The sequence below is a fragment of the Papaver somniferum genome, chromosome 7, assembly GCF_003573695.1.
Source record: "Papaver somniferum cultivar HN1 chromosome 7, ASM357369v1, whole genome shotgun sequence".
Lineage (NCBI taxonomy): Eukaryota > Viridiplantae > Streptophyta > Magnoliopsida > Ranunculales > Papaveraceae > Papaver > Papaver somniferum.
In genome coordinates this window covers 65,098,777-65,110,906 of record NC_039364.1, presented here as the reverse complement: position 1 = coordinate 65,110,906, position 12,130 = coordinate 65,098,777, and the positions used below count along the sequence as shown (strand labels likewise).

The following is a 12,130-nucleotide window of genomic DNA, read 5'->3' as shown; positions in this document are numbered from 1 at the left end:
TGGTGAAAATAGGTGAATCCTATTTATACAAGTCATATTGAAACGTACCCTGGTCTCGTAGGAAGTGGAAATGATTGAGTGGTGGAAGAATAGAGTAACGTGTAACCGTCGGTCATTATGATTCCATGATGAATGAAGTGAATTCGTTTACACCGTTACTTTTACCACCACTAATTGTCCTGCTTCATGACACTTTCTTGTAACGGGCGCATTGCATGTTGTACGTTGTAAACCGCCAGATCAATACCCTGATGAGCATCCCCCAGTTTGTGACATGTTTGATGTCTCAAGTGTTTTCGTGGAAAACATGTAGCACTTTGCTACGTGTGGCAATTTAAAGTCAAGGGACTTATCGCAGGAAAATAGCATGTAATACTATTAGCCTCGTTTTGGCTAGTCGCCTAAAACTTGCCACAAGTTTGTCAGTTCGGTGGCGAACTTCGATGGCTGAGATCGCATATCATGAAGGAGGGTAGATGTTGATTATGGCTACCTTGTGTTGGCGCCTGACAATGGCGCGATGGCGTTTTGGTGTATATTAGTGGCAATGTGACATGTCTGGCATGGCTCGTGCATGCCATTGGCACGGTGGTGCAAGTGGCGCCTGGCGTAGCCATGGCCACTAGCTTTAGGAAGCTGGTCGCCTGAAACTTTCCACAAGTCTGTCAGTTCGGTGGCGAACTTGGATGGTTGAGATTGTAATTCAGGAGAGAGGGTGGCCGTTGATTATGACCACATTCGATTGGCACCTGTTAATGGTATAATGGCATAGCCAAGCCTATGACGTTGTGGCCAAGGCTAGGATTTGGCGTCGTGGCCAAGGCTAGGATTTGGCGTCGTGGCCAAAGTTAGGGATTGGCGGCGTGGCCAAGGCTAGGATTTGGCGCCGTGGCCAAAGTTAGGGCTTGGCGGCGTGTCCAAGGCTAGGATTTGGCGCCGTGGCCAAAGTTAGTGCTTGGCGGCGTGGCCAAGGCTAGGATTTGGCGCCGTGGCCAAAGTTAGGGATTGGCGGCGTGGCCAAGGCTAGGATTTGGCGCCGTGGCCAAAATTAGGGCTTGGCGGCGTGGCCAGGGCTAGGATTTGGCGTCGTGGCCAAAGTTAGGGCTTGGCGGTGTGGCCAAGGCTAGGATTTGGCTTCGTGGCCAAAGTTAGGGCTTGGCGGCGTGGCCAAGGCTAGGATTTGGCGTTGTGGACAAGGCTAAAGTGGCTCGTGGCGTATTACTGCGGCAGAGTGGCATGTTGGCATGCCGATTAATATGTTGTTGTGGTAGGGCGTGCTTGGCTTGCAAGTTAGTATGGTGGCGCGGCAGGGCGCGTTTGGCCTTTAATGTATGGTGGCGAGTTTAGAGCGACTTGATTGGTCAAGAAAAGGGGCCGGACAAACATAAGGCGCATCCACATCTCTAGTGCTTGTGGCGCATTTTAAAGTGACCTGATTGGTCGGTAGGAAGGAGAGGGGTCGGACAAGCATGGGCGTGGATACACTTCTGGTGTGAGTGTGGCGGCTTTAGAGCGACCTGATTGGTCGATGGGAAATGGGGCCGGCTTAGGATGGGGCGTGGCCAATGGAAAGTGGCGCCAGCTGGCCTAAGGCATGGCCACGCCTCCCGTTGCTGTCGCGGCTCTCTGTTTTCTGATTCTAGGCGAAGTTTTGCACCTACTAATCCATGGCGGATTAATTTCCTAGTTTGCCTAGGATTACTTTCGACAAGCAAGGTCTGGTATACTGCGCAAGACGCAAAAGTAATTGATTGAATTATATGTGTTGACACAAAGTTCTTTAAGTTCATTGCCAAAGAGAAGCATGCTTTCTGATCGAATACCTATGCAAATACCTTATCCTTGATATTTGGAAATTCGTGCTACTCTGCTGCGAGTGAACACAAATTGTCATGCCATATCAACATTAAAGATTCAGCCGGGGAACATAGCATAGAAAGCATTCGAAAAAACTTATATTAAGCGAATATAGGCAAGGCGCCGAAATTGACAGAACATCTGGGATGGTTGCTACATGCGCCAGTCTGGATAAATTTCATGAAAATATATTGAATGGCTCAATAAATATGCCAGTGGAGAGGTTAACACTCATGGCTCCGTTTCCTTACAGAGTGACGTCACATAAGATGCAAGGTTTTACAATTTTAACGCTAAGCTAAAAACCACCATCAACACCAAGCCATGGATATACATAACGAAGCGTCCGAGGCTCACTCCCCCCAAGTCCTAGAGTTACTCTAACCTAATCTCTGATACCAACTGTAACAACCCTACTTTCCATATAACCCCAACTGATGATTAAATGGAAAGTACGTCGTCAATTTCCTGCAAAGGGGTACATAACCCCCAAAAAACGAGGAACACAGTTCCATTACAATCGAATATGCATAAGAGAAATTTTTTTCTTAACAAACATTATGATGTCGAGTAATTATGGTGTTCTTGACTTCAACGATATAACCTATCCTTAAATAACGTCGAACTAACAAAAGACAATAGTAACGAAGTCTACCCAAAAGAAAGTATCCCCACTGCCTCACAACTAAATAACGAAAAAATAAAAGAAGAAGTGTAGATCTCCACCCTCAGTTAGATATCTTCTGAATATCCACCGATACTGAAATCAATCAAACTCCTTCACGATCCCTAACAACACCTGAAAAATGTAATCCACGGAAGTTAAACTTTAAGCAAGTTAACTCAATCGCCGAGTCGCAGAGACATATAAAAATGGTATACAAAATATATCACAAGCCGGTATGTCACAGCGAAAATACAATTTACCTACAAGTAGAATAAAGATTACCTTGCAAATATCTAAGTCTCTCATTCTAAACTTATTTGCAGTCTATACAAAGAAAACTCATGTCAAGTAAAAATCCTACACCTCAATGCGACACCGGAACCTATCCGCAATCACATTAACTGAGTTCGGGACACATCCTCAACGTCTACCACACAAATTATACTTGTGTATACTGCTGTACTTAGCAGTACGCATCCAAGCCACATTCCCTTTTAGAAATGTTATTAGCTTACTGAATTCCAGAGGCTTACATAAAGCTGTTTAGCCCAGGGTCTCACTACAGAGTCATGATTACCGTTTTCAAACCCATCTCCATATCATGATAGCAAAACTCATTAGGATTACCTTTTTACATCCTGACATACAAGACAAGCACTATTCATCCATTAAACAACCATTCACTATTTTTTTTTAATCGTTGGAGATACCATAATCTTCTCTAGAAATCAAGATAATACTCCCAAACTCCAGTCAAATGTTTCACTAGGCATTAATATCAAGACCTACGTACAGTGCATCATTACCCTTTCAACGTTATTATTATGACGTACCTAAAATCATTACCTACTCAAAACTAAAATCTTCACCACAGCCAGTACTATCTATGCGCTTACATTTGGGTCCGGCATTTAGCTAGAGGTATAAAGAATCCAAATTAATCACACAACCACTAACTTCCACTTTGGCTCAACACTCAAACAATCAACTAACAATACTAGCTAATTAGTGCTCACCATTACATCGTTTAATTTAGGCACTTGATGTTAACCTCATGATTTATAGGGTTCAGTATATAGCTAGTAATATCCACAAAGGGCACCGTGATGTACTCGCACCACTAAAACTACTACCATTAACCCCATGACCAACACATCCTAACAAACAAATAACTTACACAAGAAAACAATTCCTCATTAACTATTCGTACAGCTAGATCGGAAACTAGTAACCATATTCTAATGGAAAATCCAATTAGTACTCATAGTCACACACGTTAGGGAATCAAATTTTACACCTATATTAAGTACACAACACCCTAACCTCTTAGCAAGCAACATGATTGGCATCTAACAAAATCTAAATTTAACTATTTTCCATGCTCATACCTAACTCATCTGTAACCATGATAACATTATCATTTCAATTAAATCACAAGCAACTGCCTAATCTAAAATCAAGCATGGGTATATAGAGTTTACGAAATATTCAATTGCCACTTCTACATTAATTCGAAACTAAGAGACTGGATTAAACTTGCCTCAATCTTGCAGTAGAAGATCCCCTTCCACTTTTGCCGATTAGCTTTCAGTGAACAAGTCCTAAGAAATCCAAACAACAAAACTCTCTTAAAAACAAAAGGAACTTGATTATATATACCACAAATATTAAAACGTACCATATTTATACTTTACTCCTCGCTTATTACTTGGTATCTCTATTCACTCCAAATCTATCAATCTCACATACAAGTACGGCTTCTGTATTTTTTATGTTTCAATTCTTGATATTTCCTTCGACAAATATTAAACTTCCCAAACGATCAAGAAATGGGAGGAAGAGGTCAAAGACCTAAATGACATAATCACTTAGGATAATAGTAAATAAAATACTAGGTTTACTAAGGGACTCCCTTGCATCTAAAGCTAACTAACTAACTATATATATATAATTACGTTTCTAAAAATTTGAGTATTACATTGTAGATGGTGAGATATGGCATCTTGATTTTTGATATGAATGTTAAACATAGTAAGAGGAACATATCATACAAAAATACTTCAAAATTCATTGGATTTTATGGAATAATTAACAATGTTAATGGATCAATGACCATGGTAGTGAACCCTTCCTCATTATGAAATTCCATAGGTTTACAAAAACCATATAAAACAAAACAATTCTCGATATCAGATTGGCCGTCGAGTCACGAGGATGCTCGTGTTTTTATCTGTTGACACTAGTCCAATATATTCAGTTTATATGTATCCCTGGGTATCCCATATGTATCTGTCGATACATATCGTATTTGGCCGTATCGACTTGTATCCGTTAAATACTGCACTATATTAATGGTCAAGGAATATAAAAGCCATATAAACGTTATCGCATGCTCAAAATTTTATACCAACTTGATTCAAAATTTGATTTTTATTGCTGTAAACAAATTGGAGACAACAAATTTTTTTACAACTATATATATATATATATATATATTTCTGACGCTTATGTGTTTCCAGTACATATTGGAATTATTTTGAGCACCGGGAAGGGGAGAGGTATCTTATGAATATTCATATAGTTCCTAAAAATATTCTCTATAGCCGGGATATCAACTACAAGAACAAAGTCAACCATCTACTAGTTATTCAAATTTTGGAGAAGAAGTTAACTCATATTTGAATATATTTTCACACCATTGTTATGAATAATGAAGACAATGAAATATGCTAAGTCATTTCCAATGTAATAATTTATTTGAATTATAATATTTTTTTAGATTCAATGGTTCAATCAACTTATTTAACTTATCTATTGTACTTGAAAGTGTATTTAAACATCTATATATACAAATCTATATGATGGCGGGACGATAATACCTAAATTAGATAGATGGTTAATTATGGTCAGCATCACCGACACCACTTAATCGTATCTATATCTGTAATGGTTGATACGATACTGATACCCGATACAGGCCAATATCTTCCGTTGTATGTTGTTGACACTGATCCAAGATCCTCATTGTATCTGTATCCCCGGGTATCCGATATGTATCTCCCGATATAAATTGTATATGTGTAGTATCGACCCGGATACTAACATATACAAAATATGAAAGCATATAAACATTAAGGCATGCACAGATTTTCTATGCCTAATGAAATCTGATTTACACACTTAGGCTAGGAGCAGACATACATATCAAGAAAGTGGTAGTAATGAAACCAGAAATGAAACTTGAGGTGAAGGAGGATAAGGTTCTGCTACTGGATAAAGTCGTTTTGGCAGTAACATCCTTGGTAATCCTATTAGTACTCAAGATCAAGTTCATGGTGACATCGTTTACATCGTAACAAGTTAGCTTTATTTGCTTGACTATCAAGGTTAGATTTTAACTAACCTTGATAGTCACGATGATGCATAGTCTAAGTATCCAAATTATGAATCAAAATTTAATTGTTTAAGCCAGCAAATGCATTCAATGTCATTCAACGATCAATCATTTTTCCGAATAAAGAATTATTGGAATTTCGATCAATAATCTCAATATCCAATGCATGAGTGTTGTGATAGACGAGAAGGATTCTTTAAAGATTCATATAGTACCTAATACATATAAATATATTCTACTAATATGATATCAGTTAGAGCAACTGCAGTGGACGACTAAACCCAAATTTGGTGTCGAGTGGGCTGGCGTAGTGGGACGGACCATCGATCAAAATTTGATCAAAGAGTAAAACTCGGACCAAATTTGGTCGGCGATTAAGACCAAATCCAAATATAGTCGGGCGTTTATATAATGTCCGCCTACCCGACGGGCGTTGGTATAATGTCCGCCTGTAGCCGCGCGTTCGTAAAGTTAACGCCTGATGCAGGGCGTTGGTATAATGTCCGCCTGGATGGGGGCGTTGGTATAATGTCCGCCTGAATGGGGCGTTGGTATAATGTCCGCCTGGCATGGGGCGTTGGTATAATGTCCGCCTGGATGGGGCGTTGGTATAATCAACGCCTGACACCAAATTTGAATGGGGCGTTGATATAGTGATGAACCCAAATTTGAAAAGTTTACAAAACTTTGCTTGGGGCGTTGTCTTTATCAACGCCCCATTTTTTTTTTTTTTTTTTTTGAACCCGGGCGAACGTATAATCTCCGTCCCACACACCAGGCGTTGCTATAATTCACGCCCCATACAGGCGTTGTCTTTATCAACGCACCATACCAGGCGTTATCTTTATCAACGCCCCATGCCAGGCGTAATCTTTATCTACGCTGGACGATGAAGCGGACTTTATATCAACGCGCGACCAAATTTACTCGTCACCCGCTACGCCACAGGACGGACTAAACCCAAATTTGATCTTTTTTTTTAGTCTTTGGTCTTTAGTTATGCTCGCACCACTGTGGACGCTCTTAGAAGAGCAAAGCCAATCATCTACTATTATTTAAATATTGAAGAAGTCAACTTCAACTTTAATATTTTTTCATATTATTTAATGACCGGTGGAGACAATAAAATACGCTCAGTCATATCTAATGTAGTACAATTTATTATTTGAATTATAATATTTTTCACATCTAATCGTCCAGTTACTTCTATTGAACTTATCTATTTGAAAATCTAATATATGCACATCTATATGATAGAGAACAATAATACCTTGACTAGACCAAAATTTGCGGTATCAGTCAGTTTTAGTTAATATAACTGGTATCACCATTGTTTATTGTACTTGAAAGTCTATTTGAACATCTAATATTTGCACATCTATATGATAGAGAACGATAATACCTTAACTAGACCAAAATTAGCGGTATCGGTCGGTTTTAGTTAATATAACCGATACCACCATTGCTTATTGTACTTGAAAGTATATTTGAATGTATGATATATGCACATCTATGTGATAGATAACGATATACCTTAACTAGTATAGTAGCACTTAGTTGACAAGTATAGGTGACACAATTCTAAGCAGTGATGTACCAAAAGAATGATCAAGGCGAAGCATGTGATCACCCTTTAATCTCGACACGGTAAAAGAGATATCTACCACGCTCATGAGAGAAGCAACAACGTGTAAAGCAAAGGTTACATCCAACGGTGGAGTTTGAATCGGGGGACAAAACATTACATGCGATGGATAGAGCACGCTTGGGAAGCAGAGGGGTCGAATCATGGTGGACTCAGGTGCATAAGATGGCAGGTTCGGGTCGGTGGACTATTGATATCGGATCAAGGGATATCAGAATCACCACCACCGGAAAGAGAAACGATCGGATATTACATACCAGGCGAGGATGTACCGAAAGACATATGTTTCAGGTGATTATGGAATCAGGTATCAAGCATCGGAAGAAGACATTAATATTCATATGACATGACTATCAGATTTGATATGATATGACCAACACTGTAATCTTGTTGTATGTTCACCTCAGCGTATAAATAAACACCCTCGTGTTAAGAAAAAGGCAAGTTGTTGTGAGTGTATGAGCAAGGAGAGAGACTAAATGTTGTTGAAAGCTACCATCTTTGTAACTTGAAAGAAATAATAATAATATCATCCTTTCACCCCGTGGACGTAGACAATCATGTTGAACCACGTACATCTTGTGTTCTTATATGTCTCTTTACTTATTTATCTTGCAATCACTCCATCTTAAATGTTAGACGTAGGATGTATTACTTCTTACGACTACAAGTAGACTAAAATGCGCCCGGTGTCGGTCACTGTGGTTAACATAGCCAGTATCACCATCGCCATATCGTACCAATATCCGCAAGGACCGATACGATACCCGATATAATGAACTATGTTAGGGAATCGGGAGTGGTAACTCATATACTCCCAATAAAACCACGTGTAGTCATTCATACGTGGATGGTGTCTTGGTTTTATGTCCTATAAGTATAAACCACACCCTCACTCTTTTTCTGCTCTCTAAATATTTTTCCCAGTATTTCTTTCCCGTTTCTCAAGACACAAAAGGAGAAAAACTTCTCCTCCACAATCTTCTCCCTCTCTCAATAAAGGTACAAACGATCTCTTTGATAATATCTTTAGGTGGATCTGCTACTGCTTTGATCATGTACATAGAGTTTAAGTTTTTGCTCATCTTCTTACAGATCTAGGGTTTTCCTAATATGTTTAAATACATGCTATTGTGATCAAAATCCGTCCAAGGAATTTAGGTTTGGATCGAATAAAATGCCATGGTTGGTTGATTGCTTGTCGTGGTTGTTGATTCATTTAGGTAATCTGTAGATCTAGTAGTTGGTAGTGTGTCATTACTCGATAAATAAGATCCAACGATGATTTTTAGCTATAATAAATGGATTTGTAGGTTTAGGTCACTTGTTGCATGTACGATTGTTCAACTGTGATAGTCTTTTGATTATTCTGAAGAATAATTGTTATTCTTTTTTATCATATTTTACGGCTTAATTTACTAAAATCATTTTCTTAGATTAAGTGTACTGTTGTCTCATTATGGAGATTAAAATGGGCGGTATTTGCTTAGTGTATGAGTTATTTTAAGGGTGAAAGTCTGCGTCTTAGGGTTTTGGAGTTAATTGGTTGTTTAGTGAGGGCAATTGTGTACGAGCAGCTAAGGAATCTAAATGAAAAGTTTATTTATACTGTAACCTACACCTTGGAGACCATAGTTTCATCCAAGAAATCATAGCTTTTTTTATTGGAATCACGTAGTTGTAGAACCGGCTATGCAAACTTTTACTATTTTTTTTTCTATGGTTTTTCTTTTTGTGGTGTGTGGACTTGAGCTCTTCAAGTCATTACAACAGAAATATGGTACTGACGTGGTTTTGTGCTATGGCTCAGGCAAGGTATAAATTATGGCGGACGCTGAGGACATTCAGCCACTTGTATGTGACAATGGAACTGGAATGGTGAAGGTGAGAAAGTTCTATCAAACTAATTTGATATTCTCATGATTTTTTTTTTATGGATTGAGATTAACTTTTTACACGATCATTTGCTTTCCCCATTTCAAAGGCTGGATTTGCTGGTGATGATGCTCCAAGGGCTGTATTCCCTAGTATTGTTGGTAGGCCTAGGCACACAGGTGTTATGGTTGGAATGGGTCAGAAGGATGCCTATGTTGGGGATGAGGCACAGTCTAAGAGAGGTATTCTTACTTTGAAGTACCCTATTGAGCATGGAATTGTGAGCAACTGGGATGACATGGAAAAGATCTGGCATCACACCTTCTACAACGAACTGCGTGTGGCCCCTGAAGAACATCCTGTTCTCCTTACTGAAGCCCCTCTGAACCCTAAAGCCAACAGAGAGAAGATGACGCAAATCATGTTTGAAACTTTCAATGTCCCTGCCATGTATGTTGCTATTCAAGCTGTGCTTTCCCTTTATGCCAGTGGCCGTACCACAGGTGGGTAATTAGAAAGTTGTGTATTTCCTTTGAATGCTCGTGTCTAGAACTAGCATGTTGATAACTAGATGATGATGGTATTCCATAGGTATTGTGCTCGACTCTGGTGATGGTGTCAGCCACACAGTCCCCATCTACGAAGGTTATGCACTCCCACATGCCATCCTTCGTCTTGACCTTGCTGGAAGGGATTTGACTGATTCACTCATGAAGATCTTGACCGAAAGAGGGTACATGTTTACAACTACCGCTGAACGGGAAATTGTCCGTGACATTAAGGAAAAGCTTGCCTATGTAGCTCTTGACTATGAACAGGAGCTCGAGACCGCAAAGAGCAGCTCATCAATTGAGAAGAATTACGAACTTCCCGATGGTCAGGTAATTACCATCGGAGCAGAGAGGTTCCGTTGCCCAGAGGTTCTGTTCCAGCCTTCAATTATTGGAATGGAAGCACCTGGAATTCATGAAACCACATATAACTCTATCATGAAGTGTGATGTCGATATCAGGAAGGACTTGTATGGCAACATCGTGCTCAGTGGTGGATCTACCATGTTCCCTGGAATTGCCGATCGTATGAGCAAGGAGATTACTGCCCTTGCCCCTAGCAGTATGAAGATTAAGGTTGTTGCACCACCAGAGAGAAAGTACAGTGTCTGGATTGGAGGTTCTATCTTGGCATCTCTCAGCACCTTCCAGCAGGTAAGATTATACTTACCTTCACTTGGTTGTGTTTTGTTGATTAACTATTTTGATTGCTCGCTAATGGATAGTGTACATCATGTCTAGAAATACTACTGGTTAAACATATCTAAACATGGGTTTGGTTTCTGTTCTCATGTATTTTGGTGTATGTGCAGATGTGGATATCGAAAGGGGAGTATGACGAGTCAGGTCCATCAATTGTCCACAGGAAATGCTTTTAAATTTATGGTGCTATGTATGTTGTTTGTTGTGCATTTTATATTTTACATTTCTCGGAGTTTGAGATGAGGATGGTCGGTCAGGTCTGGTCTGATTTGGTTGTTTTATGCCCTTCTCTATTCTTAGCTTTGTCTGTTTTAGTTTATCTCTATAATAGATAGTCTTCTAGGTCGGTGTGTAGTTGTATGTAGGGGTCTGAATTGCACTTTCTATGATCATGTTATTTTCCAAGTTTTATATAGGGGTTTATTATTGATGATAGATTTCTGTCAGCGGCTTGTCCATAGTTGCCTGTGGATGTGATTCACCCGGGGTATTTTTTTATTCCAGCAAACACAATTAATTTTGTCTAACAAGCAAGAAGTAGGTGGTCAGTGGTTACCATTGACATTTGAAGTGGGAGTTACAGTTCTATGAAATTCTATCCAATGCACCTAAACACCGATTTGTACTCTCTCTCTTTGATCTCATTTCTTGTGAATCAGAGACTTGAATCACTAAAAGTTTTATATCCTGAGAAAACATGGATCTTGCTTTAAAAGTTTTAAGAGCAGTTTTGCGTGATGGTACTAGGGAAATTGAAAAACTAATTCATTATGTTTGGGCTGCAATCTTGCTGGACTTGCTGTATTAAGAACGTGAATGCTCGACCTAGTGGCCGAAGCCAAGACTGAACGTGAATGCTAGACGGTAGGACTCGGTGTACAAAAACAAGAGTGACCATAAGTGCGTGGTTGTTAAGGGTAAATTTAGCTGTCTTTCTGGGTTTCTGCTTTATGAAACTTCCTACGCTACCTTTGTTGATTCAGGTTTTAATAACCAATTTTAAGAAGCTATATATAAGCTATATAAAGTGTATGTGTATGTGAGCTAAAGAGCGGCCGAGATTGTTCGTGATTTTGGATGGTAGAGATCATACACTGGTTATTTTGGATGGTAGAGATCATACACCGGTTCCGGCTAACCACATGCCCATAGTTAACCCCGATGTACACCAAGATCTATTATAGAACTGTTCGGTCGAACTCGCAGGTATTGTTATCCCAAACTAGTTGTCAATATTAGTTGCACAAAACTATATCTTGATGTTTAGTCTACTTAAGTCATGTCTCGAACTAGAATTAGAGATTGAAGACTGGAGATCGAATGAAGATATTTTAAGAACTTCATTAATAAAGAGGTATATGAAGACTGAACCATTATATATATTCACAAGAAATTACCATTCTAATATTGCAAAGAAGAAGTTTCGAGTCGTGCTCATC

General features: G+C 39.3%; 1 protein-coding gene across 1 annotated transcript; it reads left to right on the top strand.

Annotated features, from left to right (window-relative positions):
• The first annotated feature begins 8,426 nt into the window (after window positions 1-8,426).
• LOC113297498 (actin-7-like) lies at window positions 8,427-11,136 on the top strand. Its single transcript, XM_026545979.1, has 5 exons — window positions 8,427-8,565; window positions 9,374-9,447; window positions 9,548-9,941; window positions 10,030-10,643; window positions 10,802-11,136. Exons 2-5 carry the CDS (start codon window positions 9,388-9,390, stop codon window positions 10,865-10,867), a joined length of 1,134 nt encoding a protein of 377 aa, XP_026401764.1. The 5' UTR covers window positions 8,427-8,565; window positions 9,374-9,387; the 3' UTR covers window positions 10,868-11,136.
• The last annotated feature ends 994 nt before the right edge of the window (window positions 11,137-12,130 follow it).